The 18,930-nt window shown below is 43.8% G+C and overlaps 1 protein-coding gene across 2 annotated transcripts in view; it reads right to left on the reverse strand.

Moving 5' to 3' along the window:
• Marf1 (meiosis regulator and mRNA stability factor 1) overlaps positions 1–18,930 on the reverse strand; it is a 55,614-nt gene that overhangs the window by 16,732 nt on the left and 19,952 nt on the right. For both annotated transcript variants that reach the window (XM_041675982.1, XM_041675981.1), the window contains exons 11-22: positions 18,020–18,209; positions 16,628–16,806; positions 15,186–15,266; positions 11,724–11,960; positions 11,516–11,635; positions 10,757–10,932; positions 9,125–9,345; positions 8,084–8,226; positions 7,782–7,915; positions 6,370–6,572; positions 5,529–5,756; positions 1,594–1,824 (exon numbers count right to left, since the gene is read on the reverse strand). In XM_041675982.1, the coding sequence (XP_041531916.1) occupies positions 1,594–1,824; positions 5,529–5,756; positions 6,370–6,572; positions 7,782–7,915; positions 8,084–8,226; positions 9,125–9,345; positions 10,757–10,932; positions 11,516–11,635; positions 11,724–11,960; positions 15,186–15,266; positions 16,628–16,806; positions 18,020–18,209 (2,143 nt within the window). The remainder of the gene's footprint in view (positions 1–1,593; positions 1,825–5,528; positions 5,757–6,369; positions 6,573–7,781; positions 7,916–8,083; positions 8,227–9,124; positions 9,346–10,756; positions 10,933–11,515; positions 11,636–11,723; positions 11,961–15,185; positions 15,267–16,627; positions 16,807–18,019; positions 18,210–18,930) is intronic.

The following is an 18,930-nucleotide window of genomic DNA, read 5'->3' on the forward strand; positions in this document are numbered from 1 at the left end:
TCTGTGCTGCCAAGTGGCAGAGTCTTCTCATTTGTTTTTTTTTTTCCAGCAACAAGAGCCATTTCTGAAAACGTGCCTAGAGCTAACCTTTCTTTTTTTTTGGGGGGGGGGGGCGGTTGGTTTTTTTGAAACAGGGTTTCCCTGTGGCTTTGGAGCCTGTCCTGGAACTAGCTCTGTAGACCAGGCTGGTCTCGAACCCACAGAGATCCACCTGCCTCTGCCTCCCGAGTGCTGGGATTAAAGGCGTGCGCCACCACCGCCCAGCCTAACCTTTCTTTTTAACATCCACTGCTGTCACCTGAAACCGTCACATAGGCCAGGGGAGGCATCAGCATTAGACTCTCTTCCTGACTTTCCTGCTCATTTTCAGCAGGGTTTCCTCACTTTCTGGGTCTCAGTACCTGAAAATGGCTATCTAACTGAAAAATGGCTATCCAACCACAGATAAGTGTACCTCTCATGCATCACCAAAGAAGCTTCTTTTGCAACAGATGGCAATCATTATAGAAGACTACACCTGATCCAAATGCAGAGACAAAAATGATAATGCAGTGCCTAGCTCCAGCAGATCCAACTCCTACACCTAAGACTCAGGAAACATCACAAAAGAGGGGACAGAAATATTCCAAGAACCGGAGAAACTAGAAGTCTGCTGAGAAGTATCTTCTAGAAATGACAGGCAAGGCACACCCACAAAATCCCATCAAGAAGGCTACCTAAACAAGGACAAGGGATAAATTTCACAAGCCCCCCCCCCCAACCCTAAGCAAAGAAGTCCAGGCAACTAAGGAAAGCTGAAGAGTAGGAGACACAGCCTTTTCCAGGAATCAACCCTGATATCATACACACACAGGTAACATACAGACTGTGCAGGCCATGTTTAGTTTTAGGAACTAACACACACCAAACAACACTCACACACACCCCAAAAATAGAAAAAGTAGCATGGAGAGACATAGCCCACACACCCCAAACAATGCCCCCCCCGAACAACACACACACACACCCCAAACAAAGAAAATGTGGCACAGAGAGACATTGCACACACACCAAACAACACCCCCTCAACAACACACACACACATGAACAAAGAAAAAGTGGCATGGAAAGACATAGTTCAGCAGTGAAGACCTGGGTTAAATTCCCAGCACCTAAATGATAGGTCACCACCATCTGTAACTCCAGTTCCATGAATTTTGAAGTCTTTTTCTGACTTCTGTTGGCACCAGGCATGCATTTGATGCACATACATAAATGCAAGCAAAACATTCATACACATAAAATAAATTGATCTAACAGTAAATAAGTAAACACAATTTTTTAAAAAGAAAAGAGGCCATGAATTTGAGAGAGAGCAAAGAGGTGGGTATGATAGGGGATGGGAGAGGAAATGGAAGGGGGAAATGATATTGATTATATTTAAATTTCAAAAGATAAAAAATTACTGAAAGAAAGAAAGAAAAATAGCCAGCCAAGTTCAGGACCTCTCGTGTCCCTCCAGTTCTACACACACTAATGCAGACTAACAGACTCCAGAAGTGCTGGATGGAGAAGCTTCCAATATGATGGCCTAAAGCCCTCTCACACATGTACCTCCACTAAGTAAGGCAGACTCTTCAGTAGCTCAGTCAAGGTCATGAATCCATATTCACAGGGGTTGAGAGGAGTACTGTGGGTGGTTTCGTAATGTCTCCTGAGCTCATCAACAGAAAGATAGGCATCTCCTTCCCAAGACATCAACAACACCAGCAACTGGGCAGTGAGAGACCGCAGAGACTTCCTGTTGATCAGCTGGATCTGTTTGCCAGACTCCAGGTCAGCAACCTAAGGAGAGGAGAATGCAAACCCACTTCAGATCATCTCATTCTGGCTAACGAGACCAAAAGAAGCACTTGAACACACACAGAGCGAGTGAGTGTCTTTGTGACAGCAACCAACACTTGGAAGGAGACTGGAGCAGAAATTGCTTTTGCTCTCCCTACAGTTCAGCCCATAAGCCCAAACTCCACCCACTCATCTTTCATGCAGTAAACTGGAGACACAGTTGTGGTTCTCTCTTTTGTGTTCTTTCTTCCTTACTGTTTTCCTCAAAGACAGACAGCAGGTGAGCTCACATGGCCAAGCTACTGACGAGGCTGCTGACCACAGGGAGAACTACACTTTTCTGAGGCCCTACAACTAATTTTAACCTGATATTTTCATCTGCTATGCATCTAATCGATCATTTCAGATTCTCAAAGAAATAAAAAACTTAAGGGAAGGAATCAATGAAAGCTATATGGCATTGTCTGGACATCAAATACCAAGGCAGAGACAAGAGTTTGGTGATTGAGATCATGCGCCTTGTTTAGGTGCAAGGACATGCCATAAATCTTAACTGCAGGTGGCAGAGCTCTGGGCACTCATACCATCAGCCAGTGGATCCGGTCTTCTTCCTTAGGCTTCTTTCCTGCTGGCTGTGCTTTCTCTGCAAGGACCAAAGGGCTCACTGCCTACAGTTAAGACCTGAGGGATCACATGCTTATCCTCTTTGGGACTCTGGACTCAGCCCAGCATCAGCACATTCTGGACTAAGACAGGAACACTGGCAGACTCCCACTCCCACTCCTACTGTGGCAACAGAGCTCGGGGTCTCGGGGGCTGGAGAGATAGATCGCTCAGCAGTTAAGAGGACTTGGTCCTCTTGCAAAGGATCTGGGTTCAGTTCCCAGCACCCATAAAGGGAGGTACAACCACCTATAATTCCAGCTTTAGATGATCCAATGTCATCTTCTGGGCTCCACAGGTACCACACTGACATTAATGTTATACACATACAGAATACAAGCAGGCAAGCACACATACTCATAAATAAACATAAATCTGTAAAAAAGAAACAAAAGAGAGAAAGGTGGCACTCAGCCAGGAGACACAGCCCAGAGGGTTGAGTCACTGTCTTAGAATCCCAGACCATTGGGCCGGGGGTGGAGGGGTGGGGGGGGATGGTGGCGCACGCCCATTTAATCTCAGCACTTGGGAGGCAGAGACAGGCGGATCTCTGTGAGTTCAAGGCCGGCCTGGTCTACAAGAGCTAGTTCCAGGACAGGAACCAAAAAAAAAAAAAAGCTACGGAGAAACCCTGTCTCGAAAAATCCCTGCTCTTCCAGAGGACCAGGTTTCAATTCCAGCGTGACAGGTCACAGCCATTTGCAACTCTAGTCCCAGGGGATCCAATGCCCTCTTCTGGGCTCCACGGGCACTGCACACATGTGGTGCACAGACATACAAGTAAGCAAAACACCCATATGCATAAAAATTAACAAAGAAATGCTCTTTAGAAATAGTTAATTCAGTTGGGCAAGAAAAAAATCTGGCTAAATGATACATGGGTTCATCATAAGACAACATTCCTTCCCAGCATTCCCAACCCCCACCCACAAGCCACCATGAGGCTTGGCTGGGACTGCCCATCTTTCGGAATCCTGACTTGGAAAGCCCTAAGTATTTCTTCTTCTCTTCTACCTTTCCTTTCAGACACAGCCAGAGCCTTGGCACACGTTGCCTTGTGCTCTGGGCTCCCTTACTTTCTGTGAACTCCCCTGCTGACCTCTGTGCCAGCTGTTCAAATAGCATGACTTTGCCTCCTCTCTTCTTTACTCTTCTCCTCTAGGTACAGCAAGATTTATAGCCTGTCTGCCTGGGTTTTTTTCTTTAAAACTCTAGTAAACTGACCTCAAGCTCCATTTTGAGTCTGTTTTTAGATTTTTTCATCAATGAGACTAAAAATCCCAAGAAGAAACTCAGATTTCCTATGTTTTGGGTATCAGCATTGGCTCTGTTGGACTCTTCAGGGGTTTCTGGCAATACTCCTTGCCTGCCTTGTAATGCCACAACAAAGGAGAAGCTGGACCGCCCCACACTTCTAGATGACATTACTCTCTCCAATCTCGGAGTCCTTGCCTCACTTGGTTCTGTTTCCCCATCCCCAGTACTGAGGATGAACCCAGGACTCTGCAAGCTGGACAAGCCCTCTACACTGAGCTGTGACTCCAGTCTTTCTACTTTTCTAAATGTGGAGATGGGGTCTTGTTAAATTTCCCAGGCTGAACCTGAAATTCAAGTCTTCCTGCTTTAGCCTCCTGAGGTCCTGCAATTGCAGGCCAGGTTTCAGCCTCTCATGTCCATCTTAGCAACGCTGGCATTTGTGTCAATTTAAGTTTTTTTACCCCTAAGTCACTTCAGTCGTGGTCATCCGAACAGCTCTCACCATGAGCCCAGCCATCAGCCCCTGGGCCTGCATGTAGGTGACACGCCAACAGTGGCTGTCTCTACCATCCATGAGCATGAGCTCCCCACGTGCACAATGCTGCTCCTCACCCTTGAGGCCACACATCAGACCTTCTCTGAGCTCTTCTACCTTAAGCCTTGACCCCTTCTCTTTAAACAGCCATTGTAACCTTCCATTTAATGGCAACATAGCATTATTTTCATGGTGTCAAATACCAGAATTAACTTTACTAGGGCCAACCCAACAGCCCTCATTGTTGTGTTAAGGCAGTCTGTCCTTCTGGTCCACGTCCTCATTCTACCCCAGAAGCCTTTTCTTGTGTTCATTTCCCAGAAGCCCTTCTTGCCTTTGTCTGCTCATTTCTCAAGTCATCCTTCTTTGGCACTCCCCAAACTCAACTGCAGCACCTGCATATCGGGCCAGTAGCCCATTAGTTCTCTTCATCCTGTGTCCAGCTGTGGCCCTCACACACTTCCTCTTACAAGCAAGCTAGCCAAAAGCTGCGGCATATCCTTCTACCACTCTCCCTTGACATCCTGACATTGCTGGGCCCACTCTTAAGTGCTGTTCTCAGGAGCACGCCAGTCACCACCACCCACCGAAGTCTCAGAATGCAACTGGTCATTCCCTTCCTGTTTCTTCTAACCTATCAGTAATCAGTATATAACCAGATTCCCTCAGTGTGACTGATGGTGCCACCACTTTTTGCTTCCCTTTCCATTTCTTCCTCCTGGCAATTGTTCCCTAGTCCTGTGCTATAGATGTTCTAGAAACTGTCCAGCGGCTCTACGTTCCCTGGTCCTGTGCAATAGATGTTCTAGAAACTGTCCAGCGGCTCTATCTGTAAGTGGGGGGGTAGAGAAGAGGAAGGAACATGCCTTCTAAAAGGGGTTTGCAGTCACAAGGGCAATTCTAAGCTAGTGTTTACTCTTAGGATGACTCCTAAATGAGTCAGGATCCATGGAAGATACATGATACCATATCCCAAGAACTCTTCGGAAGGATTCAACTTTACCTGAGCACTCGTACCCTAGGATAAAAAGTGACCTTATCAGTTCAGAAAGGTCATAAATAAAGATATAAAAGGAAGACCATAAGTCTAAAGTATCACATCAAGCCACCTCCTATTACCTAGTAAGGTCTCGCTGACACACAGCTGTAAAGCAACAGCAATACACAGAGGGAACAGAAATGCTGCAATACACACAACACCCCACATGGGCCATGCCACAGCCTACTCAGTAGAAGGACATCGGCTTACCTTTACAACATGGCAGAGTTTTTGTGTCAAAGCAGAGACCGAACTGACATCGTAGTCTTGCAGACGAAATGTATAACCAAAAGTTTTAGCATATTCTGTGAGCAGATCTGTCATCATAAGGCAGTTATCCTTTTGGGACCGCAGAAGCTTAACAAACTGGGCAGCTAGAGCTTTAAATCGCTCCACTTCGGTCAAAGCCAGGATTTTCTCTTCTCCACATTCCAGTACCTTAACAAACACATAGGGAGGAATGAAGGGTCTGAACACATGATTGTATGTAGAGTTAAACGGCATGAAAACCTCCTACACACTGGTCACTGAAGATGGGAGTGCGGTTATGCAGGCCCAGTTCTGCAAGGTCAGAGAGCTCTTCCCTGGGCACGCAAACACATATGTAGGATGATCCTTTTCCTGGCAGTAAATTCTAGTATGTACATTTCACAACAATAAAAAGTTTTAACAATACATCTGGAATCAAATATCATGTTAATAAAATTAAAACAGAAAATCCAGCTCCACTTGGAAAAGCTTGGCATGAATTCTTTCACCCCACCTCTAACCAACGGGATTTGGGAAGCATGGTGCCGCTCAAAAAATAGCCATTTTAACATTTGAACCATCTCATCCTATTTTTAATGATTATCTTAACACAAGTTGAAGATATTTTTGAGGTGTTTAATCCAGGCTAGCTTTAACCTCATAAATTTTGGGATTACAAACAAATCCTCCATTACCTAAAATTACTAACAGGTCAAAATACAGTTTTGCTGAGGAGTAACAGTAACAACACCTCTCTATACACTGCTCAGAAAAACACTTAAAGAATAATCTCTGCACTTACTTGTAAAATCTCAGGTATGGCTTCCAAAAGTTCAAGCAGCTTGGTAAATCCATAGTATGCAAGCTTGCACTGTCGGCCAAAGTGGTGGTGGTAAGAGGGAATGAACTTGTTAAACGGCATCCGGAAGTGGGGCTGGTGGCGTAGCAAGTCCACAACATCCTTGGAGAACTGCTTTGTCCTTTCTATCTCATCCTGAGTTCGTTCTTCAAAAGACAAAGAATATTACACATCAGGCTCCCATCCATTGTGTTTAGTCCCAACCTGCAGGGCACTGCTGGAGTCACAGAGGTCAGCTCCGTGAGGCTACTGCTGTGGGAGGTGAGAGACACAGGTGTCATCACCTACAAGACAGGAACAATTACTATAAATCCTGTCCACTACATCTATGTGAACAAGACAGACAGGGTTATTTCTACAGAACATTCACACTTTTATTTATTTGATCTTCAGTTCAAAATTGCCATCAGAAAAGAGTATCAAGGGCGGTGGTGGCGCACGCCTTTAATCCCAGCACTTGGGAGGTAGAGTCAGACGGATCTCTGTGAGTTCGAGGCCAGCCTGGTCTACAAAAGCGAGTTCCAGGACAGGCTCTAAAGTCCTAGAAAAAACAAAACAAAAAAAAAAACAAACAAACAAAAAAAAAACATATATATATATACCGGACTTGCAGTCAATGTAAGTTGCTGAGTAGCTGCACAAATTAAAAAAAAAAAAAAAAAAGAGTATCAAAATTTCAGCAAAATTAAAGAGAAAAAGTACTTAAACACTGATCTTCATTTCTATTAATTTTAAATTGATTGGAAGAGAACTGGGAAAAGACAGACACCACAAATTTTAACTCTGGGACACAGAGACTCTCACTGGTAAGGGGGGAATATGATATTTAACAGGTCTCTCTCCAGAGTTGACAGTACTGAACTACTAGGACTGGAAAGACAAATGCCACATTTCTATGAGCCTGTTTCCTTCCAAAGTATAATCTGTGTCAAGGGACACGGTCATTAGAAACTGCTGCACATAGCTGGGCTATAGTTTCTTCTCATCTCTGAGTCCGTTCTGAAAGACCAGTGTGCTTTCCTGCAGGATACATGGTTTCCCTTCCTCCAAACAACACAGGTTCTCTGTACAGGCAGTTTTACAAACCACACTTCCAAGGGAACCATTAAGAACCATGGAAAAGGAGGGAAAAGGGCAACCCCTCAAAACAAACAAACAAACTAAAAACCTATTTCATTTAAAATAATCTAATAGATAACTAGAATCATGTCTGCAATCCCAACACTTTGGGAGGCTGAGGTCAGAGTAATACTCTTAAGTTCAAACCAGCCTGGGCTACACAGTGAAGCTGGGCCTCAAAAGTACAAAACAAAAAACCAAAGGCACTACTGAGACAGACAACCCCCTCCACATACCTCTTTTACGGATATAAATGACCATGTCATCATCTTGTTGGGACAAGCAGATGGTTGTGTCTGGGATCTCTGATATGATATCAATCAACTCACATACACCATATTCTGTGATATCCCAGTCCCTTGAGAAACACCTATGTTTTAAAATGGGAAAAGGATGAAAAATGAGTAAAACTCATTGCCACAGTAACAAGTTTTACAAAACTCTGCTTAACGGAAATGTGAGAGAACTGTTTGAAATTTGCAGGAAAAAAGAATGTTAATTTTTTTTTTTTTTTTCTAAAAGCTTCCCATCAACTCACCAATGATAAGCCTGTGAGAACTCTCTCACAATGACCTGCTTGCTGGCCTGGGACTTGAGAAGTTTTAGTAAATCCTGAGTAAAGCGCTTCACCTGGGCCCTATGAGTGAGGGTCAGCAGACGTTTGGAGCCCATTCCAAGAATCTGAAAATGAAATGTTCTCATTATTTGTACTGAAGAACTTAAAAGATATGTTGTGTCAACCTCATCTCTATCTTTCTTGCTCTTGTTACTCTCAGACTATCTCCCTCTATGTACAATGTCTGCAATCTGAAATGGACAAAATTCAACATATACAGTTGAAAAGAACAATGGTCCAGCTGTCTGGGGCCAGGCTCATTTGTTTTCAAAGTGCTATTTTTTCAATGATCATGAGCACAAAGAGGAAGAAGCTCAGTCTGGATGACTAATTTCAGCTCTAAAAGATAGCTAAAGTAGTCACCGGGTGGTGGTAGCACACACTTTTAATCCCAGCACTTGGGAGGCAGAGACAAGTGGATTTCTGTGAGTTTGAAACCAGCCCGGTCTACAGGGCGAGTTCCAGGACAGGCTTCAAAGCTACAGAGAAACCCTGTCTTGAAAAGACAGCTGAAGTTTTTCAAGCCTCTTTAACAAATGGGAAATTATGAAAACACTGTCTTCAGGGGAAGTTACAGGCAGCCTAGATAACAATCCAAGGCTAAACTCTAGTTCAGTGACTAATGTCCAAATCATGAAGGGTAGAGCCCTCGACTCCCTGGTAGGCATCAACATGTAAGAAATGCTGCTCACAGCAGCCCCCCTGTAATGAGCATCCTAGAGAACACTGCAAGAAAGGTGTCAGCCCATAGACACTGGGAGGAAATTGTTCCAGGTTGGAAATTTGTAGTTCCCTCAACACTTGAGAGGGCAGCTGCATTTTGAAACAAGTTCTAACAGGATGTTTAGCTCAGTATGGCTTTCTGAGAAATGAGGTACCATTTGTCTGTATCTTTGGCTGTGGCAGCTAAAGTCATGGAAGAACACTCCTTTTTTTGAACAAAAAACCCCTCGTACCCTTTACCTGTAACACATGAGGCACTGCTTCTAATAGTTCAATCAATTTGGAATATCCATAATCTGAAACTCGACACTGCTTTGCAAAATGATGATGGTATGAAGGGATGAAATTGCTAATTGGCAGTATACAAGACGGCTGGTTCTTCAGTAAATCAATTACTTCTCTGCTGAACTGGATCAGCTGGGGATTACCCACAGGACTTTTAGAACGCAGAAGCCAAGGGTCTAGAGAAGGAAACAAACACAGAAGACCTTAGGCATGATTTCACCAACACAGTAAACACACAGTGTGTTCACTACACAGCAAGCCACTGTTTCAAGTTTCAGCTTGTACACACAGGAGCCACAGAATCAAACAACCAGGCTATCTTACTATAGGCAGGCAAACTAGTGCCCATAATTCCCAAAAAGTGTCAAAGGAAAGCAGAGCACTCTGGGGTTATGGCAGAAGTGAAGATGAACAAGGATTTCCCAGACTACATTGGCAATATTTCAAAAATCTATCTGTAACTTGGCCATTTGGACAGTATTTCTCCCACAGACACAGTATAGATGGGTCCAGGCAGATGATCCACGAAAATGCAATTAACCAATAATGGACTTGAAATATTACCCACAAAGATATGGGAGGCAGTAACTGGAGCAGGATGGAAAACAGACTCAGAAACAGATCTATCTACCTACTTCCTTCCTGAGACAGTCTCATGATGAAGCCTAGCAGGATGGACCACCCCATGAAGACCAAACCTCTGTCTCCTACACGCTATGATATGAACAGGGCTGCACCGTCAGGGTTAAGCCTCCTCTGTCCCTACGCGGTATGATATAAACAGGGCTGCACCGTCAGGGTTAAACACTATCTCAAGGACTCACATCTCATAAAAGCTTTAAACAAAAAACAAAACCTAGGCTGAGCTAAAATAAAGCCAAGTGCCCTTAATCTCAGTACTGGGGCAAGGCAGGCTGAATCAAGAGGATCCATGAGTTCAAGGTAAGCCTGGGTTAATTAAGTGAGACATTATCTCCAATAATAATGCAAAAGTTAAAAATCAAAAAATAAAACCTAAAAAAAAAAAAATCAGACAAAAACCTTTATAGAAGTGGCACAAGACAGAGCGTGAGCCTTTCATGGATCCTGCGAGGGAGAGGATAGGTTCAGGAAAGAGCTTCTCAGAGCTCCCCAGAGCTGCTGGCTCAGGCTCCCAGTAACCCTCTCACCTTTCCTGTACAGAAACAGAGGTACAAACCTAGGAAGAAGACATATTAGGGCTAACGAGAAGAAGAGAGCGCAGCATGCACGTGTGTGAGTTTGCGCGTGCACCTGTGCACACATATGGCATGGCACAACTTGTGGAAGCTGGCTCTCTCCTTCCACCATGTGGATCCTGGGGCTCAACTCAGGTTGTCAGTCTTCATGGTAGGCTCCTTTATTCTCTGAGCCATCCTGCTGGCCCAATGATGATATCTTCAAAAGTTAGACACTACCAACCCCTTAGCATCTGGGGAGTCTTAAGATCAGAGGAGACATTGTGATAAAAACGGTGCTGCTGTTTAAAATCAAAGCCACAACTTTCTCCTGACCTCCTTGTATTCAGGAGGGAGCTTAGGCCTTAATCCCTGATACTTGCCCACCTACCAGTGTTGGGAGGTGGGGGCTTGTTGTGAATCCACTTCACTACTTTGACACCATTCTGAGCACTGGCAATGTTCACTCCTGGAATGCAGGTGATGAAGTGCTCTAAAGGGACACCCCTGGGGCTGTCTTGCACGATTTCTAGGTCACCAAACTCCGCAGCATAGCAATCTGGAAAGCTGAAGTGGGGGGGAGGGGTTAAATGAAAATAATGGAAAAGGCAGTGCAAGCTCAACTGCAGGCTTTAATCTGTATGTGCTGAGAAATAACTGCTATAGTACTGGTCTCGGTGCTATCCCTGGGCAGTGCTCACTAGGAAGTGAGATAAAGCACACTGGCTGCCAAGGCCACCGAGTCTGGAGGTGGTCCCTGTCTGTGGAATCTGATCACAGATGGAATGATGCACTCTACTAGCTGGAGGTGGTCCTTGTCTGTGTGATCACAGATGGAATGATGCACTCTACTAGCTGGAGGTGGTCCCTGTCTGTGGAATCTGATCACAGATGGAATGATGCACTCTACCAGCCTGTACAGCTTTCAGTCTGGATGCACCTCTTTCCTGCAGAGCAGAAACCGTCCTCATGTTTATGTTTGTGAAATTCAATGGAAGCCCAGTTTCTTGTTGAAATACTAAGTGCATGGATCCACTTCTTACAGCTTCAACCCCAGGACACAGCCCTATTTCTAATCCTTGGTTCAGTCAGTAGGCAGACTGTAGGAATGACACTCAACACTCTACTCTCAACGGCTAACATCGCTCACCTTAGCAAAGGCACAGTGCCCTCATGGGTCTGGAGAAGACTATGAACTTGAGGCGCAAACACTTTCAAAGAAAGGACCACAAAAGGGATCTTGTAAGAGTCTGGATCAAATTCATGTTCACTGCAGGAAAGACAGCAAGCAGTGAGCTGGCGCTTCTCAGGAGTGGAAAGCATTCCCTGCTCACACTCTCTGGAGGGTGCCGATGTACCTGAAGTCCTTGTTAGGGCAGTGCTGCCTGCAGACAGGTTCATGATATTCCAACTCTTCAAAAAGAACTGGGCTGCAGTTCGTGGAGGAGCCATCATGTGACTGGGAAGAGCCCAGGGGGCTCTGGCGGGCCTGGCTGCTGGGTAAGAGACACACCAACCGCCCGTTTCCCTGCTCACGGATTGCAATTGTGTCTGTTAATTTATATAAATCAGACACATTTAACTTGTGTCCATACCTAAGAACAGGAAAGAGATGTTGTCTTAGAATATCTTTCTTTTTAAAAAAAAAAAAAAGATTTATGTATTTATTATGTATACAGTGTTCTGCTTGCATGTCTGCCTGAAGACCAGAAGAGGGCACCAGATCTCATCACAGATGGTTGTGAGCCACCATGTGGTTGCTGAGAATTGAACTCAAAACCTCTGGAAGAGGGCTGGAGAGATGGCTCAGTGGTTAAGAGCATTGCCTGTTCTTCCAAAGGTCCTGAGTTCAATTCCCAGTAACCTTATGGTGGCTCACAACCATCTGTAATGAGGTCTGGTGCCCTCTTCTGGCCTGCAGACATACACACAGAATATTGTATACATAATAAACAAACAAATAAATAAATAAATAAATAAATAAATGAAAAGAATTTTAAAACAAAAAAGAAAAAAAAACTCTGGAAGAGTAGTAAATAGTAAGTGCTGTTAACCTCTGAGCCATCTCCCTAGCCCTAGAATGTTTTTCTTATGTAGAAATACCTGACCTGTCTAAATAAAGCAACAGAGAATGGCTGCCCCGTGACTAAACTCATCCAGTCCTGCCGTCATGTGGCTCCTCACATGCGGACTCTACTTCAGCCTTTGTAAACTTAAGTAAAGATATTCAACCAATTTGAACCTTAATTTTGCTGTCTTTAAAACGCTGAGGTAACTTGTACCTCATGGTGCTGAATGAGGCTAGTGTGTGCTAATGGGTGGGGCCTGGCCTGGCAATCCCTTCCAATCTCTTCAGGTTCTACTGCCAGTTCCCTACACCCATCAGGCTTCCTTCCTACCAACAGCATCCATGGGGTCTCCCCACACCGGTAGATACACATTATCTCTGTCCTCTCATTCTTAGTCATAAGCGCTGATCCTTGAGAGTAAAAATAACTCATCTCTCAGGACTGACATCTGCTCAGGCTCTAAACCTCTTCCCTCCTGGCTGTATGTCACCAGTTGTCCGTAAACCTCACTCAGCTTCCTCAGCCCAGAAACTCCCCATGTCTGGCATGTTCTTTCTCACATACTTTCCTTACCCCACCACCCTCACCCCTGGGACATTGTTTGTTTCCCTGGTCTTCCATCCAGTTCTATCTCCCCTCCCCCACCTCTTCTGACCCTATCTGCTTCCCTGCCCACCACAATGCCTAGTCAACAAATACCAGTCAGGACTTTCAGAGCCAGCATGTCTCTCACAGAGCCTCCAAAATAGCACTCCAACTCTCTGTATCAAGACTCCAATAGTGCCCCAAACTTTTATGTCCAAGACCTAACACTTATTGTGATCCCATTCAAACTTCATGCCGTTTCCTGTTTAACTGTCCCCGCCATGTTCCCAGGTCAAATATTTTCTACCTTTAATTTTGCCATCTTGTTTCCTATCCGACACCAGTTATCTGATCCTGATTCATAGGAACTTGAACCTCCTTTTTCTTTCAAAAAAAATTTATTATTTGACGTGTATACATGTTTTGCCGATATGTATGTCTGTGCAGCACATGTGTGCAATGCCCTTGGAGGTCAGAAAATAGCATCATATCCACTAGAGATAGACTTACAGGTGGGTGTGAGCCACCCTGCAGGTGCTGGGAAGTGAAACTGGGTCCACTGCAAGAACAGCCAGTGCTTCTTCTAAATGCTGAGCTATCTCTCTAGACAGTGGTTCTCAACCTTCCTAATTCTGTGAAGCTTTAATACAGTTTCTCATCTTATAGTGCTCCACCCAGCATAAGTTACTTTTGTTGCTACTTCATAAATAAAATTTTGCTGCTGTTACTAATCATAATGTAAATATCTGATACGCAGGATATCTAATGACCACTGTGAAAGGGTGGTTGTTTGACCTCTAAAGGGACTGCTACCCACAAGTTGAGAACCTCTGCTCTAGCCCGCCCACCCATTCCTCCATCCATTTATTTAGTTTTTGAGACAGTATTTGTGTCTGGCATTTGCACAGCTAAGTATGTCTTGAACTCCTGATGTTCTGACCTGCACTCCCAAATGCTGGAATTATCAATACATGCCACTAGGTCTCAGAGAGACTTAAAACTTCTGTGGCACATAGTCCTTGTAGTCCAATTGCATCAGACAGATTTGGGCCTGGTGCAGAACGTTCCCTCTTTTTTTCCTGTCCTTGAAGATGGCTCTGACCACCATACTTCTCTGCCCCCCATTCCCCCACTCATGCAATGGTTCATTACTTATGGAGTAACTGCCACACCTCTGTGATGCCTTCCTTTGGATCTCTGAAGCATTCTTTCTTCCATGAACCTCCTTTTCACTGACATTTCTCTTTGATTCATAAAGAATTTGTGAGATTTTCTCTTTCCTTCTTTGGGTACAGAAATCTGCATTTTCTGCAGTGCCTCAGCTTTGGAACACCTGCTGTGCATCGCACACTGGACATTCGTCCCTGTCTAACGTACAGAGCAAGCTCACAAATGCCATCCCAAGAGTAATAAAAATTAGTTGGTAAAACAAAATACAAAAGCTTAGCTTTCAGAATTGTGGTGGTCTGAATGAAAATGGCCCCACAGGCTCATAGGGAGCGGCACTATTGGGAGATGTGGCCTTGTTGGAGGAAATATGTCACTGCGGGTGGGCTTTAAAGTCTCAGAAGCTTAAGCCAGGCCCAGACTCTCTCTCTTCCTGCTGTCTGTGGATCTGAATGTAGAACTCACACGCTCCTTTCCCAGCACCATGCCTACCTGTGTAACATCATGCTTCCCACCGTGAGGATAATGGACTAAACCTCTGAAACAGTAATCCAGACCCAATTAAAGGTTTCCTTTTAGAATAGTTTCCATGGCCATAGCTTCACAGCAATAAAACAGAAACTTGAGTATAATTTTGCTAAAAATAAAAGTTTAGGGCTGGAGAGATGGCTCAGTGGTTAAGAGTACCAACTGCTCTTCAGAGGACCCGGGTTCAATTACCAGCACCCACATGGCAGCTCAAAACTGCCTGTCTGTAATTACGGTTCCAGGGCACCTGACACCCATGACAAAACATCTATATACACAGGATTTTTTTTTTAAAGTAAAAATTAAGAATAAAATTATTTAAAAATTTTTTTTTAAAAAGTGTTAGATTCAAATTTCCAATCTGATCAGAACCTTCTCTGTGTGACGTTCCTTAAGGGTGAGCATAATAATTTTTTGGATGAAGTCACCAATCATACTGACTATATCAATAGAACAATAAACAAAACTTACTTCTTTTCATAGATGTCTATAAATTTAAAGAGAGGCAAACAACAGGCAGGAGCATCCTGAAGAATAGAGATTGTTTCTGCACTGTAGGACAAAAGCCACAAGTTAGAGAGGGGCCTATTCCTGTATATTACATATTATATATATTATATATAATATATTATATATACATATATATTCTTTTTTTTTTCCCCTGGATTTTCAAAAAAAGACAGGATTTCTCTGTGCAGTCCTGGTTGTCCTGGAACTCACTCTGCAGACCAGGCTGGCCTCAAACACACAGAGATCCACCTGCCTCTACCTCCCTAGTGCTGGGATTAAAGGTGTGTGCCATCACCACCCAGCCAAAGTGTATTTTTAAAAGGGTTACAAAATTAACACAATGTCCATGCAGAGTAAACTTCCGAATTTGATATGTCAAGAGTTTACTTTTCAGAAAAGTTAAAAAGAAAATCAAAAAGATTTTAGGATCAAGCCAAAGAAAGATTATCAAGTCACTGCCTGGGATTCCCTGGGACTCAGTAACAGGACTTCCCACATCAGTGCAGTAGAAAGACATGAGGTCTCCTAAGGATAGGGGGAGACACACATTGGGCTTTAAGTCCAAGTGAAAGCAGAATAGCTTGAATTATCTCCTGCCATGTGTGGCTTATGTGTTAGATATATGGGGCTAGAATTCCCGCATGTGGCTGGACATGTAACTGCACACAGTAACATCCTCATTACTCATTACAAAAAAAGGTACTGATGCCACAGATATAGAGGCCCAAACACTGCAAAAACCTCAGTATTATTTTTATTCTAAGAAAAATAAATAACATGCCCACAACTTCAAATACTGTCTAAGTACAAACCAGAGAAGGTCCTTGATATTCCAATACTCAGAGTGAATCCCATTTCACTAGCTCCCACAGACCTGCTATGAAGAGCCACACTGACCCAGTCTTGAGGAAGACACTGCACTAGGACTCCAGCCTGGATTTTACCCTTTTCAGGCTTCTGTGTGTTACTGTAGTGGTCTGCTAGTCTTAGAACCTGTTCTGGGTAAGCAATATGCCACTTCACTCTCAAAGGGCTGCCAAGTTCAATCTTTGGCTTTTGATTAATAACTTGAACAAAAGCCAGAGGGCAGATTTCAAACCCTATCAATTCACAATTTTTATTGTATACAGGAGGACTGGAAATGTGATAAAATCTATTTATTATTTTCAAAACCATTTGTGGCTCAGTTTGTTATGTCCTGAAGTGAATGGCTTGGTTACTGTAGTTTTTGTTTGTTTTGTTTTACTAAACAGGCTTTTTCTGTGTTAACAGTCCTAGCTGTCCTGGAACTAGCTCTCGTAGTCCAGGCAGGCCTCAAACTCAGAGATCTGCCTGCCTCTGCATCCCAAGTGCTGTGATTAAAGGCACGCACCACCATGGCCTGGCTTGGATACTGTTTTTACCTTAACAAAGAAAGTGATTTGTTGGCAGCTCCTGTGGAGAGTGAGACCAGAATCTTCTTGCTGCCAATCTTGTGCCTGTGGAGGCTGTTCACTGCACAGATTGCTTCTTGCAGGTTTCCCATCTGCACAATGGCCTTGAGTTGGTAATCGGTGTGAGGACTGAGCTCAATACTCTTGACCTACAAAAGGACAAAATGAAGCAGAGCACTACCAATATCTACCCAGAGCCTGTTGTCTTCAAAAACGAGAATGAACTATGGAAGAATACGCCACTAGATGTCAGGGCCTGCATAAGGTGACTTGTCTGAATAAGGTACTGCAGGTGACCAGAGTGTAGACGATCTTCAGAGAAGCTGGCCTGGCCAGTCTGCCTGTGTGCTCTGGCATATGTCACTCAGAGAACAGGGTTTCTCTGACTCTGCAAAATACCAGGTCTATAAAAGGTGCATTTAAAAAAAAAAAAACAAACTGCACCTAAACACTGGGCTGGGTAAATTAAAATACAGTAAGAAATAGCCAATATTCCTTTAGACTAGTGGTTCTCAACTTGTGGGTGACAACCCCTTTGGGGGTCGAGTGACCCTTTCACAGGGGCTGCATACCAGATATTTACATTACATTCATAACAGTAGCAAAATTACAGTTATGAAGAAGCAATGAAAGACATTTTATGGTTGGGGATTACCACAACATGAGGAACTGTTTTAAAGGGGAGCAGCATTAGGAAGGTGGAGAACCATTGCTTTAGATTTTCTGTATTTCTGGATGTAGTTCTTAATAAGTTCCTCTATCCATGACAGGCACTTCTCATGGCTAGCTTCATTTTCTCTTAAGTGTTTTATACTTCTTTTAGCACAGAGAAGGGAAAAGAAGTTCCAATCTGTCCAGTCATACCTATGTCCTAGTTGTGGCTCTGTGTGTCCCATTAGGCCCTCTGGTATTGAACTCTACCAGGGTAAAACAAGCAAGGACAAGAGTGAAGGGGGGGGGGGGGGCTGGGAGGGACAGCTGGAGAACAAATGGCTCAGCAGATAAGAGCCCACATATATTACTCTTTCAGAGGACCGGAGTTCAGTCAAAGCATCCATGCTGGTGAGCTTAAAACTTACTGTAACTCTAGCTCCAAAAGACCTGACACCTCTGGCACCCACATCCATGTGCACATACCCTCACACAGATACACACATCCATATAACTAATTTAAAATATATCTTTAAAACAATGAAAGAGCATTGTGGCTTATGCTTTTAATCACATCAACTGGGAGGCTGAGGCAGAAGGACTCTCCCATAGTTGAGACTAGCTGAGCTACAGAGTTGAGATCCTGCCTTAAAAATGCCACACACTCCCAAAAACCCAAACCAATTACCCTAATAACAAGAGTGAAGATACCTGGCCATGCCTGGAAAAGGCCTCCTGGAGGAGCTGCTGCAGCTCCTTCCGGGACAGCCTATAGTCCACATTGCTGACCTGGATGTCAACACCATTTGCAAATGGGTCTGGGCAGTCAGCACTGCTGCTGGGATTGGCAACATTGAAAACAAGTGGCGAAGCTCTGTTTAAAAGGTTTGGAGACATACTCCTGCAGAAAACACACAAGATGTGAACAGTTCTATGTACCGGGTTCTGCCAGTTCAGCTTTGTCTGAAACTATAGATAACAGAGACTTTCCTACTTGGTTTTGCAGTGGATTTACCTTAAGCCAATGCTGATTTAGGCTTACTGTCTAAAGTACTATGAATTGGACTCAATAAAAAAATCATTCATTATCAAATGTTATTTCGCAGAAATATTTAAAGCAAAACAGAGAAAATATAGGAAGCCTTGCTAAATTAAAATTCCATTCTGGGCATTTAGTCCTACAAACTTAGCCTCTAATGCTTATGTAAGGTTTAACCTCCTCTAACTTACAAGGCCTACCATCACAAATAACAAGGAGTCAATTGTTACATGAAATTGTACATTCCCTTTCTGCAGTGATTTTTTTCAGATTTTTTTTCTAAGATAAGGTCTCACTACATAGCTCTTGCTGTGCTGAAATTCACTAAGTAGACCAGCTGGACTCAATCTCATAGAAATCTAAACCTCCCAAGTGTTGGGATTAAAGGCGTGTGCCACTGGGCTTGACTTTTCCAGAGTGATTCTTAACCAGTTCTGCACAGCAAATGCGTGTGAAAACAAGCCTTTATGGCAGCCTTGTCTGCTAAGTCTCACAGCAGCCTCCTACAAAGTAACATATTAAGAGCAGCCAATGCTCATCTCATTTTAGCTTCCCTCAACAGAAAGAGAGCAAGATGCTGTTT

Source organism: Microtus oregoni, unplaced genomic scaffold, assembly GCF_018167655.1.
Source record: "Microtus oregoni isolate MIOR12 unplaced genomic scaffold, Mior012 000027F_ref0000203, whole genome shotgun sequence".
Classification (NCBI taxonomy): Eukaryota; Metazoa; Chordata; class Mammalia; order Rodentia; family Cricetidae; genus Microtus; species Microtus oregoni.